Here is a 25,581-nt window from a genome sequence, read left to right as displayed (position 1 = left end):
GGTGCTGCTAGGAAATGAAATCAGGAATTACATGTCAGATCAGGACTTTTAGCCAAAACCAGAAAAGCCACGATACACTGCCCTGAGATTTTCTGTATCGTTAACATGAAAGGAGTATAAATGAAGAGTTAGAGAAAGTTCCCAATTAGAAACAAACAGAAAGACCACAGACTAAGCAAAATACTTTGGCCCTCTAGCCTCCTGAGTGGCTGCCACAACTATTGTTGAACATCAGCAACATTTCTGTTTCTTCAGATATTCAATTCAATTCAAACAAGTTATTTGTTCCATAAGCTGTGCAGGATTGGAATTTAAATAAATATTAAGTAATTATACTACAATACTTAAATATGAAAAAGTCTTGATTTCTTTATGTTTTATTTTTCTAAGAAGGGCCTGGGAGAAAACCTCAAATCTGGTTAATTATGATATTTATTATGGTAGTTAGAATGCTGGCATGCCTACCATCAGTGAGAAAAATTCTGTGCAGTACTTCTCTTCCAGACCTCAGGAAATCAGTAACCAGGGAATTTAAGCATTGACTGCGATGCTGCTCAGTGCTGTGGTGGGCAGGAGAAGAGTGCTTATCCACAGCAGAGCCATTGCACAGTGTTTCCAGCAGAAGCACTGGGAGATGCAAGGGTAAGTTAAGCCAGACAGGTATAAATCTCTTTGGGCAGTCTGGCAAAGTCACTGCCCTTTTCTTATTCCCTCCCCTTGCTGTGACCAACTGCACTTTCTCCAGCTTTGCAAATTATGAATCACTGGGGCCTTGGCTGAGATAGAAGCTAGAACCAACTTTATTTACCACTTCTAAATGCAAAGACAACGGTCAGTAATTGACTATACTGAGTATAAAACATCCACAACTCAAAAAACTCTAACAGTTGATCGCTGTCTTTTCGCTGAACAAAAGATCTTGATATGGAATATTACCCTCTGGCAAAGGTTTCTACTGCCATCCTTTCCAAAACCTCAAACTTTTCTGTGATGGAGGGAAGAAGCAGTGAAGAGACCTCCCTCCAGAAGTAACTGATAAGAATCCATGACTGCTCTTAGCCACTCCCTGAAATGAACAGAAAAGCTATCTTTAAAATAGGTAATTAAAATAGGTTTTCTGCATCCCTAATTGTGGAAGATGATGATGTGGACTTTGGTCAGTGGATGGAATCAAAATGTGAAAGTAATTGTGAGAATTACTCAACAGGGCTCACATGGACTTCAGATCTTTGAAGTCTGCATGAAAGCAAGATCAGAAATCTCAAAGGGCTCCAATAAGAATAAAGCTTTTGTTTCTTTCTGGGTCATGACTTGTTTTTCATTACAGCATCTTCGGCTTTTACGACCATTCTTCTGCAATGAGACATCACACTTTGTATCAGAAGCCTCACCTCAGGCTCACAACAGATTTCCCACGCATCACCCATCTGTGCTTGATGATAATCCAAGACTTGTTCATTCTCCATACTGCCTCAGAGTTGTCTCAATATACAGTCCTCAAAATGAAAGCAACATAGGAAATAACAACATTGCTTTTTTTTCTCTTTTTCTTTCTTTTGTTTTTTTTTAAACGAGGACAGAATGGACTGAAGTGAGGCCTGTCCAAACTAAATTGCCTTTTAGTGATCAGATACAAAGCTCCTTCAAAATTAAGAAGAGTTCTTCCTGATCAACTAGGAAAATGACCTAATTTAATACTTTTTGACTGACACAAACTTAGGAGATCTCTGTACTTAACTAATAAATCAGTAAGAATAAAAGCCCTGCTTGTGCTCTTATCACAACATGACCGGAGTGTAGAGACAAAGGGGACAAAAGAGAAGAACTGTATGCAGTGGAAACTGTAAAACAAATCAGATAAAGTGAGGATCTGCAGTAACATTAAGAAAGAATAAGTACAAAACAGTCCTGCAGAAAATAGTCTAACATGCTCTTACTATTAAAGACATGCTCAGGAGACTCTCTCTTACCTTCCTCCCCAGGTACATGAGATACACACTTCTGATTTCTACAGATGAAGAACTTGGATGCAACACTATGCAACACCCTTGCCTGATAAATTCTCTCATAATTTATTTTTTCATCGGGTTGTTCCCTGATACATACACATATGTGTATATATATGTATATATGTATATTTATGGGGGGGGGTGTGTGTGAGATACATACGTGTGTGTGTATACATATGTATCACATATACAGGTCAGCAATTCTCTTGGTGCACCTGCAACTTGGCTCAGGTGATCTTTCTTCTTGAAATCAGAAAAATGTTCCTCTTCTAATCACACTCTTTGGTGGTTTTTTTTGATTTTTTTTGTTTCCGCTTTTCATGGATGTTTTTGCCACTACTGCAAACAGCGTAGTGGCAGAACACAGCTGGGTGGATAGTTTCTCCAAAAGATAAATGTAGCCCCTGGACACAGCTGGGACCTAAGCAGAAACATGAGTGACATAGACTGTCAGATTACGAATTTTAAATATGAAATTTTCTTCATGAAGAGCCACAGCTAGCAGGGAGGTCAGGTTGCTAAGGGAACATTAAAAACTGGAGAGAATTTCAGTGGTCACAGTCCCCCTCTCTGCTGACCAGCACACCCACTCAGCCTGAAACAGCTGTGGTCTACCACAGTGATGGTCTCGAGCACGAGGGTGGGGCCAGCAGCTCAGCAAACTGCTGTCCTCAGAAACATTGGGAACATCTTGCTTTTCTTGTAAGCCCAACTATTAAGTACCTCAAATAAAGCCAGTATAGGATAAAAGCTACAGTAGTCAGGCCTCTCACTATTTTTTGCTACTTTTTTTTTTTAACATCAACTTCTCTAGAATCTGTCAGGTCTCTGTCAGTATTTGGAGAGCTGACAAGCTAAGAACATAACATCAGTAAGGTGGTCACCAATATGCTTACTATCACATCAGTCAATAGCAGGAAAGTTTTTCAGAACTTCAGTATTTCTCAGGACATATTTCTCAAGTCTTTTGGGAGTGTCACTTCAAATTTCTAGCTCTATGAGCAAAGACACTATTCTTTTACCTTGATTTATTGTTGCTGAATCGTCTGTAGCACCACAAGGTAGAGCTCAAATCTAAGCACTGGGTGCATTTTTCTATTAAGTTCCTCAAACAAAAGCACCATCACCAGCAAGAAGTTAAAATTCCCAACTGTTCCCAGCTTTTGGCTGGAACAAGATACGGGTCTACTGCTTTTTAAAAGCACTCAGAATTTTGATTCTTTGTTGATTCATGCTCTTTACAAATGCAAGCTCATTTAGTATTCATGAAGATTAAAATTTCTCAAAACTGTCTGGAGGAATTTTGCACTTCACACATTTTTTCCTCTATGGGTATATAAGAGAGATTAGTTTTCTCAAGACATTTCAAACACACCACACTCCTGCTATAGCAGTTACAGGTCTTTTGAGAGCAACATTCTGAAATGTACCAAAACAGATTAGCTCAAACAGGGATTAAAAAGAGACCACAACATCAGACTTAATTCAGCAATGGCCTCTCAGAACTGTGCTGGCATAAAACCAGGATTCTAAATCAGAAAGATAGTTAGGGATGATAAAGGGTTGTGTAACTAAAGCTGTTAAAACTAAAATAAACAGCTGCGATAAAATTAACTCCATTCAAAGCAGGAAATAAATTGTTTCTAAACAGCTTAAAATGGCAGGGGAGAAAATGGAATATGTTCTAAGTTTACAGAGCTTTCTATTTTGAGATATTATTTGGCAATTTAATTTTTGTTCTTTATTCTGGATTGTTCTGTCTGCTGACAATTTATGGCCCTGGGCAAAAGATGGACCACTCTGACAAAGTATAAGCCAGCAGTGCTCTGGCCCTCTAAGGACTTCTCAGCTCTGTTAAATGATGGAAAAGTCAGCTGTTCAGAGGCACACACCTGAGACAATGCGAAGGATCTCCTGATTTGGTATGGCAGCCAGAGAGAAACACTGTCAACTGTGTTTAATAGAAAAATACATTTGTAAATGAAGCTTATGGATTTTTTTTTTCTTTTACGGAAGGGAAGGAAGGCAAGGGTAAGTATGTCCTTTCCTTCTATTTAGAGAATGACAGCATGGAACGCCCAGGTGACCGATCTGAATGAAAAAGGTGGTGAAGCCATACATGGTAATTGCAGCAGATGAGACAGGAACTGTCCTTCTTCCTTTTCCTCTCATACTGGCGAACACAGAACAAATACCCACATCCTATAAGGTACTAGTCTTGAGCTTGCTTTCTATCAAAATCCTGTATTTTGTTGAAGCCATCCCCAACAACATTCCAGTATCATAAAAAAATCAAAACTAGAAAATGAAATTGGATTTTAAATACTACTGTAGAAGAAAGACACGTTGATTCTTCTTAGTTTAAAGATAATTTCATGCTTTCACAAAACAAATTTATGCCTCTTTACCAAGAGGGATTATCCATGTACAAATAGCTGAGGCAGACTATCTCAGTAATTATTTGTTATTCTCAGTCATTCCTTGAAAAAACATAACTGTGTCAGCTAAACATTTTGTCATTTGCTCTCAACATGTTCGTTTTCCTTTGCACAACAGTTGTTGCCACATAAGAAATGCCCCAAGATTTCTCTGCTTGCACAAGTGGTCATGCAGGGGGAAGGGGAGCAGTGCCCAGCCCCACACAGCAGCATGCATTGAGGGCAATGCAGCACAAGCGTCTCCTGCAGCATGAGCACAGAGCCATCAGTACAGAACTTGGTGGCTTCCCCTCCTCCCCAGCCACTTCCCCAAGTACTGTGAGAACAAATAGGAACAATCATTCATTCAGGAGCTCTACAACTGTACCACTGTCCTCTTTATTTGGGGACTACTTTTTCACCACCCTCACCAAGTACAGGCACATGTTATTACATGTGAAAGGAGAGGTAGGCAACCACAGCAATAGGGTTCTTTCCCTGCCACTCACCAAACACCAGTCTTTTGTGAAACTCATGGAAAACCACTGGGTAGCAGGAATCCGAATAACAGAAGGATTTAACGATTCAACCCAGTCAACATAATTCTTCCACACATGACCCCCAATCCCTTGTCATCTGTACATTTGCTCTCCAGCAAACAGGATGTTTCTTTTTAATCATGAAAATTTCCCTCCCCAATTTTAATATTTTTTCTTTCTCAGATGTTATTTTTCATTGTAGCATCTGTAGCAGTTGTGTATTTGATACAAGCTCTTTTTTGCAAGCAAGTTGTAAGAAGCTGAGGTGAAATACAAAATTGTAACTGTCCTCTCTTCAGAACTGTTAAAATCCACATTCAGGTTTCTCATTTAACTTTGCTCACATTCAGACACTCCTAAATGCGGTTTACAACATCATAAGTACATCAACCATATTGATTTCTTGAAACTCTGACCAGCCATAATTCCTCAAGAATTAAGGGGAGGGGATCAAAAAAAAAAAAAAAAAGGGGTAAAAAAAAGTGGTGGAGCAGTAGAAAACACATAACACATTGAGGTTACTCACGAATATGTCTGTTTCAACGATCCTGATCTTCTTCCATTATATCTAATAGCTATTACTGACAGCATTGTGGATCCACATACAAGGAAAGAGAGGCAAATATTTGTAAAATCAAGCATTTTATCTGCACTGTTCCTCAGTTATTGCATCTTTGAAGAAAAAGCAAAGCAAGAAAGAGAAACTAAATCGGTAAAAATAAAAAAATTAGACATCCAAGAAGCGTTGTTTGTGGAGGTGCAAGAAAGTTGCAGGATGAGAGAAAAGAGGGCTGAGATCAACAAAATGACAAGTAAGTAATTTTTCGTTACTGTGTGTCTCTCTTCACTCAGCATATGCAGTAGCAAAGATTTTCTGACAGCAGGTTGATGAGCAGAATGCCAAAGGAGCTGGAATTATTGCTGAGCGGAGCCTGGCATACCTAATGACCAAGAAAGCCATGTCAGCATATAAAGGCAAGGCTGGGTGTTTCTGCAGGAGACAATCTTGCATATTTCAGTGGAAGGTATCTCTAGAAGAAGCAACTAATTCAACAGCTATTACAGGCCTTGGTTAAGTAAGAAAATTTCTTTTAAACAGAGCAGTTGGAAAACGGCTTTCAAAATAAAAGTATTTAGCACTGAGCATGTGTTTGTGAAGTAAAAGCTCTAAGCTTGATTACAAAGTTGAGCAGTATTTCATGCAATGTGATATAGGTGAATCCAAGCATCCCCTAAGCATAACTAATCTAAAGTTATGAATTGACTCGAGCTTAACTTACAGAGAAATCAGCAAGCTGAAATTAGAGCAGCTATGAGTTGTTTTAAACAGACATCCCTAAATGAAAACAATTCTGTGGAATGTCTCCAAATGGTTTTCACTGGAGACATAAATTCATGGATATTGGCCTAAAAATATGGACCATAGATGAGATATGAAATGGAAGGAGTTGGCTGCACCATCAGTCAGCTTGTTCAGGAAGAACATGATGAGTAAGTTTGCAGGAAGTGAGCTGTCAATAGACAGCAGGAAGAGTAAGGAACCCTCCTTTTTGTGTGTGTAGGCAAGAGCATTTCTGAGAGTAACAACAGTGCAAACCCTTGTTTTGTTTAAGACTTCCCCAGATGACCTGATTTTGTTTGTTTCCCATTCCTCAGTACCAGTTCCAACCCAAAAAGCAACGAACAGGCTGTAAGTGTAGCTGGATATCCAGCCTTCTGAGATGCAGCTTTATGGAGAAAGTAACACACCTCTGCAGTATGAAAAAACATGCAAGTCTCAACCAAATGCCAAGGGAGATAGTATTAAACCAGATTTTTTTATCAGCTTTAAAAACAAACTTTAGATGGGTGTTTACCCATAGCAATGTGAGACTATGGGTTAAGCTGTCTTCTTGCAGCTGTTTATCAAGCTTTCCTGTAGACACCCATCCAATCCTGCACTCTGAAATCAGTTTGATGCAATTTATTTTCTGTGACATGACACAACCATGTGCCAGTATGATTAACAAGAAGAACTAAATGCAGAGCTCTAGCACAACTGGAAAGGTGACTGAATTCTTCCTGACTTCAGTTATGCTTACCTTAATGACTTGAGAAGAGGGGAAGGACGGATCTTAATGAAAAACGGGCTGGGCATGGAGAGCAGGCTTTTGGAAAACTTTGAAAGGTAATGTTAGGGCAGCATTACCAAGAAAGATTGTGGAATTAAAGGCTCCAAAGGCAGACCTTGCATCTGATTTGAAGCTTCATCTTGAAGTCCGAAGTCAAGCATACTGGAAATCAACTTCATAAATCCTTATTATGCTCATCAGATGGGTGGATTAGAGGACACGATGGTCTAAGAACTCTGCAAGCAGCATGAAATTTGAGTGATTCATAAGCAGTCATGGAGACTATAAGGTGAGAAGCAGCACAAAAATTTGAAGACCACCAGCCACATGGTCTGCTCCAGCCAGAGTGAGAGCTTGGTTGGAGCTTGAGAAGAGCTGCAAAATGAATTTTGGTAGACAAGGAGATAATTTTCCATGAGGAAATACTCAGAGCTGCACACATACACAAAGATTTTTGTTCAAAAAAAAGGATCAGATTTGTTAAGAAAAAAAAAGGTGTAAGGGCAAATATCAGAACAGAATAATGCCACTTCAACTGCTTCATCCTTTGCTGTCAACATGCATAAGACAGAGGTCCTCAAAGGTAGAAGACCAAACACTCCCACCCATAAAGGAGGAAGAAGGGCAGCACAGCATGGATCTTCTCAAGAGAAAGCTCTCTGGGGCAAAAGCAGATGCCAAAGCTAGCACAACATCCTGCTCACCGGAAGACAGGATTGAACAGTTTGCACTTAGTCACACCAAATGTGACTCCTTTTGCTAGATTTCTCCATGAGGAAACAGGTGGAAGGACAGATTTCTGTCTTCTTGCTTCCTCTGTCTTGCATCTGATGTAACCATTCTCTCTTTTTCTCTATTACCAGGACAGTAAAAGAACATGAAAAGCAGGATGTGCCCTTCTTTTAAAAAGCAGAAGCCAAAAACCTGAACATGAAATGAAAATAGCTCTATATCTTTTACTCTCCTTGGCAGAAAAAATGTATCAGCCAAAATGCTGTGAGTAATAACTGTCAAAGACAGAATGCCAAATGAAGAGCATGCAATAAATTAAAAATAAATTTTAAAAAATCACCAAAAAAGAAAACTTCAAACAAACCAAAACCCACAATACCCTTTAAGAAAAGCAAAGCGTATCTTATGAATTCATCACAATGGGAACTTTATTTTTAGAGCAGACGGACTTTTAACTCAAAGATTTGTGGTGATTATCAACAGTCTTCTCATTTCAGGTGGCAAAAGTGATGGGACTAAATGGTCTTAGATTCAATCCATAGCTGAGACCAAAACATCCAATGTAATCCACAATTTATGGTGGGCTTACACACATACATCGTATGGACATAGAACACACACATGCACAGGAGGAATGGGTGCATTCTCATTGCATTAAGGCTGGGCAGTTCATCAGCAGCAAACTGACTTCAGCTTACAGACAGGTATGTGCACGTAGAGTAGCCATAAGTGAGTAGCAGTGGCACAATTTACAAGTGTAGATAAATCAAACCAGTTCAGAAGACTGAAGCTGTTGCTTGATGATTTTGAAACACACTCACTGTTATAACGTCTGTAGCTGTCAATCTTTGCCGGTGCCACTCTGTACAGAATTGTCCCTTCAAAGGCAGATTTTCCTGACAGCAGGCAAGAGAAGGAAAGAGGAAAAAAAGAGAAGGGGCAGGGTGGGGGTAAAGAGATCGAATGATGGCAAAAAGAAGGGAAAGGAAGAGGTTTTAATCTGTATTTTCAGTCACTAACATTTTAAAGGCTCATTAGCAAAATGACGAGACTATTAACAAACGTATCTGATTGTACATGAAGCTAAAATATTCTTACTGCATGTATGTCAGGTAATAGAATCTCATGATTTTGCTAAAGCTGTTATTTACAATGTCCAACAGAATGCATTTTTCTTGGGTTTGGTCTGTTGTCCATCAAGTTGTGAGATTTGCAAATAAAATTATTTTATGCAGCCTTGCACTGGGGAATCCTGAAAAAGTATTATTACTGCAATGGTGTACTCACGGTCGCTCAACATTCCTGATGCAGATGTAGTGCACTTGAACAAGCACAGCTGACATCGAAACAGGGCAGTTAAATAGTCACATCTCTTTAATGTACCAGGATCCTGTGAGCATCAGAAATGCTGCATCTTTCAAAGATGACTTATTAGAAATATTTTGGACATGGGAACTGGTCTTAAACAATGCTTAGTAGAAGGGATAGGACACTAAAACCCGAATAAACCAGTTTTTCAGCTAAAAATTGAATCAGGTGTGATGTGGCATTGACATTAACAAAAGCAAACCTCTAAAATTAAGAGGGAAAAAAGCAAAACAACAAAAACCAAATCCCACTTCTCATCTTAGATATTTAAGATAACATTTTTATTACAAAACCCATTTATTTTTTTTTCATTGCTAGTGAGATAGCTCATGCTCTGATATTTAGGACATGAAATTCAAGTAAAGGTAAGGGCATGAGCAGCTGAAGTGTTTTGTGTGTCAGGTTTAAAAACCCAGGCAAGCCCAAGAATATACCAATGTCAGCTTGTTCCCAGTCTCCCCTAGGTGTACTACAACAAAAATTGATGTCTTTGGTAAAATTTTATAGCAAAATAGCCAGTATATGTGATTTGTCCCAACACAGAATCATACTCAATTTGGTACCAAAAATGTTTAGGGATTTTTCCTCCTATATATCATTCTGTTGGACTTTCAGGCAATAAAAAAGCTATACTTATTTATATGTCATAAAAAGATGATTCTTTGTTTTGTTCTTGCAGTTTAATTAATAACAAAATGTTTTCATTGCCTTATTTTTATGTAATGAAGAAGCAAAAAAGCCACAAATCCATCTTTACATTTTCTTTTTACAAGATACCATTAGAAGAATGCTATTAAAACAGTCAAACAACAATCAACCCATTGTTAAGAGAAAATTAAGTTAAGCTTCATGACACTGTGGAGAGCCAGAGAGACAGTAATGGAAATCTAAAGTTTTAAGAACTCAAAATAGAGGAGGTTGCCTGACTGAAGCATCAGCTGATGAGTTTATCATCAGTTCTAACTCTAGCAGCCAGGACTTTTCAGGGGCCATCACTAACAGGTTCTAAAAATAGTTGATAGATACCATGAGGCCCAGCTGTACCTTAAGAGAATGCACATCAGAGACAGCAAGATACAAAAGGCCACCTTTCAATGCTGTCATGACACTTCTGTGAACATACTAAATGCTTTTTGAAATAACCTCCTCAATGTTTAATTGTGATTATCTCAAATAGAATTTTTTTGACTGCATGTCAACTTTTTGCTTCTCAACAGGCTGTATGGACAAGAAGTGGTATTGAAAATAGTCTTAAAATTAATACTGTATCTCTGAGAAATAGAGAAAATAATCTTATAGTTCATGTATCTAATTTAGTAATAAAATGATAATGCATACTACCTGTTCATGCTGTAACAGTTGGCCCAAGAAAAGCAATGTTTTCATTTAAGAGCATGCTTTAAAGAACAAGGAACTTCTGTTTACTCTAAGAGTACCTGATCCTGTCTGTACTTATATTCCAAAATATCCCTTTGAAGACAAGAACTTTGGCAATCACCTTACAAATACTTTAAAATCAAACAAACAACCCCCCAAATATTTTGATCTTGCAAGTCTTGCTTTCCAGTCTGCTGAGCACTCACCATCTGAGGGGAGGCACAGGTTCCCAACCCTTCCAAATAAGGGGCAAGCTAAATCCCACTGTCAGGATTCAGAAATATTTGGCACTTCCAAAACTAGCCCCAGGCATTTTCAAAAAAGGAAAATTTTGTTCTGAACAAACTTCTGACGTTAGTCTATGGCAGAGCATGAAAAGAAACCAAGATCATTTCTTCTGGCCATTTACTTTGATCTGCCATAAAATTTAAATGGACACAACAAAACCAATAAAATCAGACATCTTGCTCTGCTCTGGGGCTGGTGTAGATTGTAAAAGGAGGACAGAGAAATATGGGTTTTTTATTAACTTTATTCCTAAAAAGTGAAGTTATGTAATTTTTCTCTTCCGTCTTTCTTTCACTTTGAGTTCACCAAAATTACATTTGCCCTTCAAAAATGGTCTTTATGGATGGTCAGTAAAATGGGATTTAAAAATCAAGTTTAACTAAATTTAACCAAGGCTTTAAATTTAATTATTAACTTAAAAATACTCATGTGTTTGCACAGTGCACATTCTCCACATATCCCATGCTATTTTCCCAGGTCTCACATTAAATCTGCCAAGTATTACCTGCATTTTACAAGTTGGGCTGAAGAGTTCAAGGCTGCTGCTCAAGATTGCAGAGCCAAACCCCAGCCCTTTCCAGGCTCCTCTAAATGCTGTGCAGAACCTCCTTGGCTGCCCAAGGTCCGAGTTCAATGCCCAGGTACAACCCCTCACTCAAGCCCCAACTTCATCATCTAGAATTTGTATTCAAGGTTTCCACCTTGCAAAGTCCTGTGATACAGATGTATTCAAAGTTTCCAGAGAAACAAAAAGGAGTTACTGCAGATTTAAGGTGTTGTCACATCTTGTCATCCACGGAGGAAGGAGTTGATCTAGAGGCATGAATACACATCCTTTTGAGATGTAACCTAGAGCATTTCAACAATACTACTAACATGATGCCCAAATCTTCCAGGTTTTACTTGTTCATTTTTTATTTTACTATGTCTTCAGGCTAAACTTGGAAAGAGATTATCATTCCTAGTCAGTTGTATAAACTTGTTGAAATTTTTGCAATGTCATTATGGAGATTTTCAAATCCAGATATTCAGTGTGCCCGTATAGAGCCTCATGAAGCACCACGTGTTAAGAGAGCAACAGCTGTATCAATCACATAAACCATATATAGAAAAAACTGAATTGATGTATATTTCCCATAATCCTCCTAAGGGAATGCTAATCTTAAATTGATAGTTTTACTTGGAAAAAAAATAAGTAAAAAAGCATTAAAATCCCCATAACAATCTCAGCATTTCTTGAGTCACTGTCTCTCTCTCAGGAGGTTTACAGTGTTCTTCTGTTCTGTAGGTATATCTAATAGCTCCTCATCTTACCTAGCCACAAAGCACCTCCAAAGAATTAAACTAAATTCAAGAAAGTAGAAAACCCACCTCCCACCTATAGTTACCTTCAATTTATTTAAAGAGACAAAAGCAATATTTGCGTTACTGCTATCTTCTCTGTAAAAGTATCACAGGTTTGGGTTCCACTGCCAATCAGAACCAGCATATAAACCCAAGTCTGAACAAAGCATGTGCCATAATGGACATAAAGATTTAATGCTTTGTGGCTGCTTTTGCACATTCCAATGTATGTTTTTGTTAAAAGCCATTTTTAGGATGCTTCTTATAAAGTAAATCTTACCAAATTACCTGGGGAAGGAATATTCATTCATATAGAAAAAGCGGGGTATTCCATCCTGACCAGTATCACCTACCTTGTTCATTTATATAGTACCAAACACTACAGACTCCAGAGCTGAAACTACATCTACACAATTCACTTCCAAGATTCACTGTGTTTATAATGCCTATAATTCATGATAGTACGAACAGGTTACAGAAAGCAGTTTGCAATCTCACTGAAACATGCACCTTCACTTAATGCCCTTTTTCCCTCTCCATCACATTAAAATTTTAAACTTAAAAATATTTTCATTCCAGTCTAAAGGAACATTATATGTAAATATCTTTAGCAGCACTGACCAGGAGACAGGGTCACCAGTACCCATTCACACATGAAAAGGTACTCTGTTACAAAAAAATATAAAATTTTTTCATCATTGCAAAAGTTAGGGCTGTCAGGATCTTATTTCTGTGGTATGGAATAAGGAAGAAAAACTTCCCTTAAGTGGAAAAATGAGGAAAAAGAAGAAAGCATTATAATTTTCTACCTCTTATTGACAGAATAAACGATAAAGGTTTTGGTAAATTTCAGCTGAAATCAGCTTACAAATATCTTGGTAGTCCTTTGACTTCTACTTGTTCAGAGATCTCAGAAGAACACTACATAGCAATGAACACCTGTAGTGCTAAAAGTACGAAGACCTTGGCAAGTACTGTGGAGTTAGCCTGAAATATGCAAATACAATAGACTTTTTTCTTTTTCACTAAAGATTGAGATTTGATCACTGAATTAGAAAAAAAATAATCTCTGCTTGAAGAACATAAAAAACATGAAGACCAACAACTTTCCATTCCATATAACAGCACACTTTTGGCTCAGGTTATTCTCCATGGGAAGTTATAAGTAGGACAACCCACTACCATGCTTATACTATTGCAAACTTAGTTACCAAACATGCTTTTCACCTGCAGCAGTACTGGCCCACTGTAAATGAGAGAACAAAGTCCATGTCCCAGTTCTGGCCTTTTTCCCTTTGGCTGTTGGGGCAGTGGGTATCGGAGGTGATAGAAACATGCTCAGCACCTGGAGGGAAAAAGTGCCGCATGTCCCACACCAATAATTATGAATCCTTAAATCTATTGGATTTCTATTGTTATAGAAAGCATGGCACTTTAATCCCTCCACTTTAAATAAGCCACTTTGTAGATGTTCAGTTACTTTCCACATCTAAAGACAAAAAAATGCCTTGTAATTGATTTTGAAATACAAATGCAATCATCATCATTGGCTTCTCTCCTTGGTCTGTTGCAGCTCAGCAAGTCTTACACAGCTCAGAGAGCACTGACAATGTTACAACTCAGATAGCACTGCAAGTATACATAAATCATCATCATCTGACCCTTCCAGCACAAATTAAGAACATGACATTCAAAAACATTTCCAAGCAAGAGATAAGAATGTGCTATCCTATCAATCTGTTATGGGCTAAAGACACAGACATACATACATACAGAACACCAACAGTAATTTTTTCCTTACTTGACTTCACTTGCTCTTCCTGTGCTATTCCAACATCATCAGAATCAGAGAGCTCCTTTATGAAGTTGGAAGGAAACATGCCAGTCTTTCCATTAAGTATACCTTCCCACCAGCCCTCTTCCACCTGCGCCGAGACAAAAAAAAGGGGGATTTTACATGAGCAACACTTTACTGAGTACCATTATATACATTCAATAAATGACAGTAATGGCTCTGAATAGTTCGTACTAATTTCAGGTAAAAGGAGCACATGGCATAGGCTCCAAGCCAGAACACCTCTCTTTTTTTCCTCATAAGTGAAAACAAGAGAGATGCATGAACCCATCTGTAAATGTCAGCAGCGCTGACAGCAGCCAGAAGCATGGACGAGCATTAAATAAAAGGATAAAAAAACAACTAGAGAGCACACAGTGTCTCTACATTTCAATTTCTATGGATATCCATTCAATCAGGAAATTTTCAGTGCGCAGTGTATGACTGTTCAAGACTATCTTAATGGATGTGATTTGCAGATTCTGTTTGAATTCCCTAAGTAATCAATGGTGAAAGACAAACACCTACAAAGGGCTACTCAGAGAATCTAGTTTAGATATCTTAATATAATGTAAACATTCCTGCCTTGCCCATCAAAATCAGAAATTTTGCATTTTAAAAATTAAGAATGCTGCTACATCATTAAAGCGTTAATGTAAGAAACCTGTGGAGAACAAAGAACAGTACTAATGCATACTTGATTTGATATTTACAAAGAGGTATTGAAATATATAATAATGATGGTGTCAGAAGGAGGAGGGACACTACCTAGCCAAACTCCAAGAGAAAATATCACTTTAAAATTACAAACTCCCTCCTGTATAACCCATTCAGAACTGAATAGTGGTGTCAGGCAGGGAAATGACAGCCCTTAGAAATGCCTTTAGGTTATAATCACACAACAAGAAATGACTGATTATAAGCAGCAGCTAAACACACCCTTGATAGAGAAATGTTTTTCATCTGTCAGACACTGTCCCTTCACTAAAAATATGACAGGGGAGGACAGTGTCTATCTGTGACGCATCAGTCTCCAGTAATGTTTGACTCATCTCTTTCCTGCCTACCCTCCCCGCAGTTATGAAAAGAGAAAGTTTACTGTTAAAAAACAACCCCACACTTCAAATGAAGCAAACTAATTATTATAGGAAAAAGTCTGTGAAAAGTCTTTTCACTTATCTGTGAAAAACTCAAGTCCTTAGATAAGAAATCTCATAATAATACAACCAAATATTTCCTCAAAATATAGAGTAATATATGCATTTTTTTCAACTTAGCTACATGAGCAATTTTATTACAAACCCCACATTTCTTGATCTCGTGAGTTGAATTTTTGTTTTCATTTGAAAGCAGTTCAGAGCAGACTTTCATTTAATCTCAGTATCTGACAAAAGTCAGTCCCTGACAAAACTTGCCCTGCCTCCAATGCATCAGTAGTACTGGTGAGCTCCAGCACATCTCGGGGAATTATCTTGCTCTTCTTATTATCTTGCTGCTACTTCAGAAAACAGAATGCATACATATCACTCAATCACTTCAGTGAGGTGGAGGTTTTTCACATCACAGTACCAGAGTCTCTAAAAGGTAATATTTGCTTTCTTCTTTCCAGACTAATAAAAAGCACTATGGAAAACTGAAACTCCATTACACACAGCACTTAGACTCTATAAATTATATCTCTAAAGATGATACAATATAAATATTATGTATCCATAGAAAAATATATTGTTATATAGAAAATACACAAAATGGCCAAGACTCTTTGGCCTATGAAATATCTCAATTTTTCCAATGCAGTATTCCCAGATGGCTCTATTGATTAGAGCTAAACATTAAACCATAACTGCATTAACTGATTGACCAGAAGATTAATCAGAGGATTTACACAATTCCCAAGATCCCTGCTTTGCAAGATGCTGAGATTACTTGACACAAATAATGTGACCAATATCATTCAGTTCCATCTTTTCCTAAAGTAATTTTCACTTGCTTACTTCTTCCAGAGTACCACGTCACAGTTTTCTTACAGTTAACGTTAGCATTCTTCATGTGATGTGTTGATCTATGGATGCCTACATATATGTATAGAAATATATATATACAAAGATCTTTAGACAGCTAAATCTAAACTGCATGTGAATATACTCACATCATTCACTAGCTTATTTTAAGTTTTCCAGCTGACTGAAAAATTAATTGTCTGAAAATACCATGTCGTATTCAATAATTCTAAAAATTCAGAAGAAAATCTAAAGCAAAATCCAGGGGGTTTTTTCACAAGAAAATGCAGAATCATGTTAGCAAGGCATTAGAGATTGAGATCAAACTGGGCCTCCCAAAGATTTATTAGGAAATTTTCATCAAAAGTATCAAAAGCTTTAAGTATTTTTAAACATTAAAGCTACCTGCTACATATCCTTAAGTCTCAAAACAAACCAGCTAGAGATGAATCCATACAATAAAAGACACTAAAATACCTCCAGGATTTAGTTATCCCAAATTGGGGCAGTCAATTACCATATGGTTTGAAAAGTTGCAGTAATTCACAGCCAATAAAACCTTACAGATGAAAATCCATTATTCTTGGGGGCTAATCCATCTGGAGACATGAGCTCAATAAAATTTGTTACCATGCTATTAAAGCAAAGTGCTTTCAGAATTTATACATTTACATCCTGATTTATGCACAGCATTCATGTGCTGAACCAAACAATCTAGAAAGAGGAGGGTTTCATTTGCCTGTCCATGTCCCTATGCTGGAAAAGAAGTTCTACAATTCACAATATTCTATGCACCAACTGTAAGTTCTGAAAATGAAGGGGTTTTTTAAGTTAGAAGAAGCATCTTACCAAATGCAAGTAGCTCCAGCTAGAGGTATTTTTAAGACGTGTTTTCAGTGGTTTTTATCTGTTCACTGCCTTTCTGAGAGGCATGGCATGTACTAATCTTGCCAAGTCCCTAGGCTGTTAGTACTGCAGGCACACCACATTTGAAGAGTAATAACACACAGGAAAGTGACTGAAGATGCTTCATGACCCTACTTCATATACTTAGGGAGGAAACAACACATGCACTCAACTGCAACTCAGTCAGTGCTGTGTGTGGGGCAGGGAGAGTGCAACAGCAGACAGGCACATACAGTCCAACACCTGGTGTGATTGAATGAGACACAAATGAGCAGTATCACCAGAGAATGTTTCATCACCTCTAGAGAAATTCATCCCATTAAGAAACTTAGGGATTTAATCAACAACCAAATGTTCTTCCAATGTCATTGGACTTTGGGTTTTTTTAATTTTCAGTGAAGAAAGAATATTTGCATTTTGGTTGTAATTGGATTACTCAACCAGCAGAGCCTTTTTTAAGTACATGAGGCTTTTGTAAACTATAAACAAAATACATATGAAAATAATTCAAAATATACTGTTTCATTTTGTTACAAGGTTTTTAATCAAATTGTGAGATACCAGCACACAACAAGAACCAAGACCAGAAAGACAGTAAGAGGTTGTAATAGTTAATTTGACTTAAAAGTAATAATACAAATAACAAATGATAAATGAACTGTTCCAAATAGATACCTTGGAAATGGACAGACAGGAAAATAAGAGAATTATATAAGTGAGACATTCCAGACACAAAAAGTTCTCAAAAGGGTATACAGATGCTTGGACATTAAGCTGCTTAGAAAGCAATAAAAAATTATCGAAATCAGCCTATTTCCACATTTAAAGTAAAAAAAAAAAAAAAGAAAGACAGAAAATATTATGATAGCAATTCAAACTTCCATGCAAACACAATATTTCTGTTTTGGACTGGGAATGCAGTTTTAACCTGCAACTGTAAAGCAACCAAAGAAAACAAAATCACTTTAGCAGGTCGCTAGGACTACAAGCTTAAGATACTCAAAAAGCAAGGATGTTACTTTTTATGTTCTTTAGGTTTTCTCTTCACTGCCAATACAATCTGCAACATTCGCCTTCAAAGAAAGGTCAAAGGGAGCAACAGCCTGGCCTGCAGCGCAACAAGCCTTGCTGCTACAAGCCTAGAAGCCCCTTCTCCTGAAGGAACTATGTGGTCATCCTGGTAACTCCAGGACAGGATACCCAAAACTAGCGGGAAATGCCAAGGCCGACTACCAGCAGCTGCTTGCCAGAAAATCTAGGACTGCCACAGCTGCTGGCTTACACCTTGCTATATAATTAATAGGCTAAAGTTGTTAAATTATAAAAATGTTCAGCTCTTTGGAATCACTGACCAAAAGTGTATTTCCAGTAAATTCCTATCTTGGCCTGCTCCACAAGATGTTCTATAACCTGCAGCTTTGCCTATTAGGCTGACAGATTACTTACAGCTTAGCTAAGGCAAATGAGGGAGGCTCTGAGTCAGGAAAGGTTTCAAATGGAAGTCTCCCTGGATCATAACAGAGTCTTTCTGTGCTGTTGAAACTAAAACACAGCTTTCTGGGCTGTTGAAACTAAAACACAGTCCCAGGAATAAAAGCAATGCCAGAGGCAGGCAACAGGAAAGAGAGAAGCTCAAGGTCAACAGATTTTCTTTTGCTTTGAGAGAACTAGAGCACAGAAAGCAAAGGAAAAAAATCCCTTAGTTTATAAATTCTAATGGAAAATATTGAGCTCAAAGGGCAAAAGTAATCACATGTCGAAAGGAAATTAAAAACATAGATTCCCAAGAGGCAAAATAAACAAATCACATCCACTGCCAATAGGAACATAAATTTTGGAAACAAGACCTCAACAGAAGATGATGCCTGCAGTGCCACTTGATGGCTTATTCTGCGAGTGCCTTCAGGGGGAGCCATACCCATAAGGTGTCAACTACCCCTTGGGATTCTGCCATAGCAGAATATATCTGGAAACTGTTTGGTAACTTGGGTGCAGAAGGTAAAAATTAAAAACTCCAGAAGTACCTTGTATTACGGATTTTTTCAGCTTCAGAGTTCTTTATTTTAAAGTGGCAAAATGTGCTTGGGGAATTTTTGTTTGTTTGATTTTGTGGTTTGGATTTTTGTTGGGGTTTTTTAACATCTTCTTCTAAACAAGAAACTGAGGGGCTGTGAAAGCAATCACATAGAACGTGGATGATCCTATATGGACTTAGAGGTATTTTCACCCTCATTTCCCCAAAAAAAGTCTCCTACCACATGAACTAACCAAGTAAGTCATAGAAGTCCTCGTGAACAAACTGTTAGAAGAGGATCTGGAGAAACACTTTGCCACAGCATTCCACAGAAAAGTAACTGAGGGATGTGAAACCCCAGTATTCATTCCCAGATGTTTTCTTGCAACTTATACAGCTCTGTATTTGTGGCACAGACTATCCCCTCACTACAGTTCGTTCTCCTTTCAACTTGATAGTTGGCAAAATAAGTCACTGTAAGAAAAGTCCAGCTCAATCCCCAGCTTATCCTGTTCTTGGACATGGGTTGCATGACTTTATCTGAAAACAAGAACAAAAAATGCCATGCACTAATCTTGCAAATAAGAGGCAACAGATTGTTCAAAATTCAGTTTGCGTTTTTATAACTTCAAATGAGTTACATATTTCATCATGTAATACATGGCAATGTTACCTAAAAGTCAAAGAATAAGCTCAGTGGTCTCAGAAGGTCTCAGTCAAAGACTTGTGAGCTTAACTCCATGCACTACACATTGCCAAAAAGCTGACTTCTCAGCAGCAGGAGGCCAAAAGGTATATAGCAGCACAGTGACACAGTAATCCCAAATGAAAGCAGCATCAGAACTCTTGAATGACATGCCAAATGTCCTTACTGTGGTGCTACAGGTTAATTATCTGGCATCCCATGATATTCTAAGGGTGAAACATAACTGGAATTCAGATATCTGCATTTAATAAGACAATTAGTTACAGCTGTATTTTGGAACAACCGTAATTAGAGTTAACGAGATAGGAAAATGGCAAGCAAAAAGCTATCAATCACAAAATAAACGTGAACATAAACAATGATGAAAATGCTTCTCTTGTTAGTTTTAAATGTACTTTTAATTTAAGTCTGTAAATTAATATCTTGTGGGTATCAGTGTCTCTGTAGTTATGGAAACCTATTTGAATGACAAGCATTTTATCTATTGTGTTGAATGTTTGATTATATTATAATTAATTTCTAACTATTTAGGACAAATAGGAAGGAACTGTGAATTCTGAACACATACAACCTCTAAGGAATCCATCTGGTGACAAGCTCAAAACTCACACTTGCTGTTGTTTCAGTCCACTCTACAGTCCCAAACCACTTCTGCCACAACAGGAATTTCTCATTTTATCTACCACTACTACAAGTATAAACACCCTTTCAAAAGTATCTTATCCAATCTGTTGGCACCAGGAAGAAGGATCTGGGCAGCTTTAGATGCTATTACATATGCAGAGGTGGGAGAAGGGAAGACACCCTCAGCATGTCCCCATGTGATTTCAGTGTAACCTGTTTTCACTGGGAGTCTGGGGAAACATGCCTGGACACTGGTGGAGGCAGCTGAGACTTGTGTTCCCTTCTGTCAGCCCTGTGCTGGCAGCAGTGATCTTGAACAGGCTTGAGGAGGAGCAGAATACATTTCTTTAAGAATGAAGTGCAATTAGCTTTTCTTTGCAACAGGAAAATTTAATGAGTTGTTCAACCACAAGCAGCATTTTAACATGGGTTTTTTTGCTCAATACCTACATGAAGATATATAGACAGTATTTTGACCTAAATACTACCAGTTTCAGATTGCTGTAACTCACTTAGGAATTGATTTATTTTCAACTAAACAGAAATCCATGGAGATTTTAAAACATTAATCCAAGTCAATTAAACCAACGAATTCAACTGATACAACTTTCTTAGGAAGATACAATAAAATACTATCTCTGGGAGTCTGAGACCTACTCATGAATAAAAGATGGCATAAGAGAAAGGAGCAACTGGAAATGGAAAGTGAATGACCATTAATGTTCCAATTACACTGAACTGCTGTAAATAATGCTGAAGATATCATCCAGTTTTTAATCCTGAGTAACGATAAACAAAACCTGTATTTTAAAAGAATTATCTCCAATTGCTGCCTATGTGGGAAGGCTTTTGCTGATTCTTTGGGGGGATTTGTACAATAACACAGCATGATTTTGGCCCTTCCGAAAAACCCCCACAACTTTCACAAAAGAGGAAGCCATATTTTTAAAATAGTAAGTCACTCACATCAAATATTTATCATTTGAAATAAGAAGCATTGTATAATGACAAAAATGCTGTGAATTCTGTTTCAATGCAATGACTTTATGCAGCACTACCTAAAAGCAAAAGGGTAAACAATTAAACCAGCACATTCATTGGTGCTGCTTTATTCTGCATTGAATAAAGTTCCTGTTTCAAAAAAATATTCTGCTCTACTTTTTCGAGGAATTAACACCATCATAAGAGCAGAAGAGGAAGTTTCAACAAGTGTTCAACATCAACTGCTTGGTATTAACCATAATGGAAAAAAGGTCCCACAACAATACTTCCTGAGGTGCTGAGAATTTTTTTTTTAAATTCCTATTTTCCCTGTTCCACCAGCTAATCTAGTTTCACCCCAAAGAGCAATCCAAGTGGGTTTCAAAAAAACATGCCCTTAACTGTAAGCACATACATGCAAGTATATTTTCACTCATGTATGTTCATACATACATGGAATGTTTCACTGTTTAGTTCTACATTTTTCAATTTTAATGCACACATTTTCAGTCTCTTTTGGATATAAATAAATCAAGTATGTATAATTAAGTTTTTCAAATTTAAAAAAAGACAAGAGATACATTTCATAAGAGAAGCCTAGTGTCTCATCTAAATTATTTAATCATATAACTCATTCAGTAGAGTTAATTTGTTGGCTGGATACTAGGAAAGGGATTTATTCCACCAATTTACTCTTGAAAACACAGACTTAAAACTTTTAAGTAATATTTGCATGGCCATGTGAGGTCAAATATACTTCAAATTGCCAAATGAAAACAGTTCATGTGATGCCATGAAACTCATTGTAATATGGAGTTCACAATATATTCAAAATATACTCTTATAACCTTGAACTCCCCCATTACAAAACTGCTCACAGACAGAATAAGGTTAGTTAAATGACATATCATGTCTGATTCCAGGAGAAGAATGATGTGTAGAACTGGTGTGCACAGCTAGGTTAGAGCAAAAACAAGTGATCACTAAGCTTCTTACATTCAGATGTGAGAATTTAATCTCTTATAAGAAAATGCTGGATACCATGTAGATTACAGTAGAATTTATATTCTTTTTGAACTGATTGCTGAAATGAAAGAGGCAGGAAAAAGTAAATTAACTATATATCCTTGATGAGAAAATAAATGTTGAATTACTAACTGCTGAGTCATAGCAGAGAAAAAAATCCTACAAATAAATGATACAAACTGCAACACATTATACTGGCTGCCTGAGCAGACCATGGTCTTCTTTTTAAAGCTTCTTTTTAAAGCTAAGTAAGTTAAGAATAAATGAGCTTGAATGCTTTCTACTAAAGGATGCATGTTATCATTTTGACTTCGGTCCTCACGCTATTATGCTCAAGATGATATTTGTAAAATCTTTAATGGAACACTGAAGGTATTGGGAGCAAACACCAATTCTTGATCCTGCAGCCAGAGTCACCCATGCAAAGAAAATTTCTGTCTCTCTGTCCAAGCTTTCATAATTTGTTCCCAGTTCATGTAATTCATTTTCCACATTCAGTTCTAACCACAATAAGTGCATCTTGAGTCTTTAAATACTTTGATGGGGGTTTTTATTTGGTTTTAGGGTTTTTTTAAACTGATTAAGACTAAAACGAAGTTCTTCAAATTTGCTGCCAAAGATGACAAAAGGTGAACTCCAGGGGAGATTCAAGTAAATTTCTTAAATATGTTTAACTTTGCAAAGGTAATTTTTCTCTGTGGCTGGCTTCCTAAAACTGTGAAGTTTCTTCTGCTATTATCTTTGGTTCTTCAGAATACAAACTCAAGAGCTTAGCATGCACAGGACATGTCAGAAATGCATGTTATGTATATTCAGTTAAAGATGTGCTCACCTCTCCCACAACTTCAATGATGTCGCCAACTTTTAATTCCAATTCATCTTCATTTTGAGGCATATAACTGAAGGCCACCTGACATCTCCTTCTTCTGTTTCTCTCTCCTGAGGGAAATGAATGAAATAGGGAAATCAGAAAATGAAAAAACAATTCCATGCCAAACATAAGCCAGGGGAAATTATTAAACATCATTCTTTGAGTATTGTAATAGGAATCTGAATGCTTGCAATACTTGGTCTATCTGCCTAGAGTTAACCTACAAAAAGAGCCAAAATTCAACTAATTGGGCTTCCTAGTGACAGGATGGACAAACTTTACCCAAAGGATCTTTCCAGGTGTATTTTCTACAATTTCTCTTCTAGGCTTATGCTCTATACACATGGTAGGCAAATCCAGAAACTGGAGGGATGGGGAAGTGATCCAAAGCTTTGTGGCTTTTGCTTATAAGGAAATAAGCTTTCAGCTGTATCGTTTTGTCCACAATTCTTTCACAGGTGTACAAATAATTCATTAACCATTATTTATAGGTTTTTTTCACAGAACCATAGTTTTTAGGTTGGAAAAGACCTTTAAGACTGTTTAGGTCAACGGTTAATGCACCACACAGCCAAGTCCACCACTAAATCATATCTCTAAGTTCCACATCTACATGACTTTTGAATATCTCCAGGAATGCTGACTACACCACTTCCCTGGGCAACCTGCTCCAATGCTTGACAACACTTTCTGAGATGAAATTTTCCTAATATCTGATCTAAATGTCCCTTGACACAACTTGAGGCCATTTCCTCTCACCCTGTCACTTGTCACCTGGGCGAAGAGACCAACTCCCACCTCACTACAAACAACTTTCAGGTGATTGTAGAGAGTCTTAAAGTCCCCCCTCAGACTCCTTTTCTTCAGGCTAATCAATCCCAGCTCCCTCAACCACTCCTCATCAGACTTGTACTCCAGACCCTTCCCCAGCTCTGTTGCCCTTTTCTGGACATGTTCCAGAACCTCAATGTCTTTCTTGTAGGGAGGGCTCAGAGCAAGGTATTGATCTGCTGGCTCATAATGGAATGTGGTGGAGGAGCAGAAGGTAGGAAGAGAGAACTTCTTCAGGATTCCCTGACTATTCTCTCTTCTCTAGGAGGTGTGCATTGTATAAACCATGCTATTTCATATAATTTACATACGTGTATCCACACAAACATATACAGGCACTCTACACAAGCAAATGTACTTTCTCTTGTGCTGTTTCTCTTAACTGCTAGACATGCTCAATATACACCAAAATCAGAACCATAAACACTTTTCAAGCATGGTCTTAATCTGAAATTAGATTACAAAAGTAGATTTTATGGTGAGTCTATTTTTTGTTCTGCAGCATTTGATAATCCTGTTCTAGAGTGAATAGTGATTTAAAAAGTTACAGCTTTTTTTTTTCTATTCTATTAATTGAAACTAAAGAAAGAAGGTAGAAAGGAGTCCACTGATTTTAGCCTTCTGACAATATTTTTCACAGCTACTGAAATCCTGCATGAGTGGAAGGTTTTTGAATGTTAAAATTAATACCTTCATGCAGTGTAACCAAACTCACTCAAATTGGCTCTTTTTTCTACCTACAGATGCCTGCTCATTCCTCACCATCTATACTAAAATGATCCTAAACTGACAACTTTACACAACTGCATTCCAAATAACTTAAATGTAATAAATACCATCTATATTGAGTGCTTCTTTCATTGTGCAAGAGAGGCTGGCTATTTTCCCTAGAAATAGCATTCCCACTACGATTTCTAACATCAAGTAGCAACTGATGTGCTGATGTTGCCTGATGTGACAGATGGCAGTTGTCATCCTATTTAATAATAAATATCGTGTGACTCTTTGGAGAATATTTTTGAGAGTAAGAAATAAACACAATTCTGGATGTTAATAGTACAACTGTATGAATCCTTCCCTTTCCCAATCCATAAAGTTATTTTATTACTGTATACAAAATCTAGTGAAAGTCTGCATTTATCTCCATTAGTCTCATGGTTGTCTCACTGCTCTCCCTCTCCTTCCAAATCTTTCTCGAAAGAAATACCTAAGCGAGGGGTAGCAAGCCAGCAAGAAACATAGATTCTATGTACCAATTTGTTGTTCTCTCTGATCTAATGCAAGACAACAGATCCAGCAGTGAATACGTTTGGTTTTAAGGAGAAGCTGCTGATGGTCCCTATGTGCATGCCAATGTTTGGTGCACTTGAGAAGAACATGAGTTGTGTGAAGAGCTCTACAGCTCTTTTTCTGGTGTGGCTACAACAGACTATAAAAGGTCTAAAGTTGGGTCAAATGGAAAAATGAATTGTATTTAGAAGTTTGAAAAAAAATAAGGAAACAAAAAAATAAATTTTTGAGGGCACAAATCTAATTTGTTTCAAAGTGGTGTTTTTAATTGGATCCTTAAAATGGTGTTTTAGCCTCTGACAGCAGGAGACGA

At 37.5% G+C, this 25,581-nt stretch overlaps 1 protein-coding gene across 9 annotated transcripts in view; it reads right to left on the bottom strand.

The window, feature by feature from the left end:
* SH3KBP1 (SH3 domain containing kinase binding protein 1) overlaps positions 1 to 25,581 on the bottom strand; it is a 189,173-nt gene that overhangs the window by 85,109 nt on the left and 78,483 nt on the right. For 7 of the 9 annotated variants that reach the window (XR_001860063.1, XM_017728444.1, XM_017728447.1 and 4 more), the window contains exons 3-5: positions 23,109 to 23,215; positions 13,987 to 14,110; positions 8,630 to 8,704 (exon numbers count right to left, since the gene is read on the bottom strand). Coding sequence is in view for 8 of the 9 variants with exons in the window: in XM_017728444.1 (XP_017583933.1) it covers positions 8,630 to 8,704; positions 13,987 to 14,110; positions 23,109 to 23,215 (306 nt within the window). In the remaining variant the exon portion in view is untranslated. The remainder of the gene's footprint in view (positions 1 to 8,629; positions 8,705 to 13,986; positions 14,111 to 23,108; positions 23,216 to 25,581) is intronic. The other 2 variants (XM_017728445.1, XM_008629252.2) reach the window with 1 other exon arrangement.

This window comes from Corvus brachyrhynchos, unplaced genomic scaffold, assembly GCF_000691975.1.
Source record: "Corvus brachyrhynchos isolate BGI_N302 unplaced genomic scaffold, ASM69197v1 scaffold11, whole genome shotgun sequence".
In the NCBI taxonomy this organism is placed as follows: domain Eukaryota; kingdom Metazoa; phylum Chordata; class Aves; order Passeriformes; family Corvidae; genus Corvus; species Corvus brachyrhynchos.
This window is presented reverse-complemented; position numbering and strand designations above follow the sequence as displayed.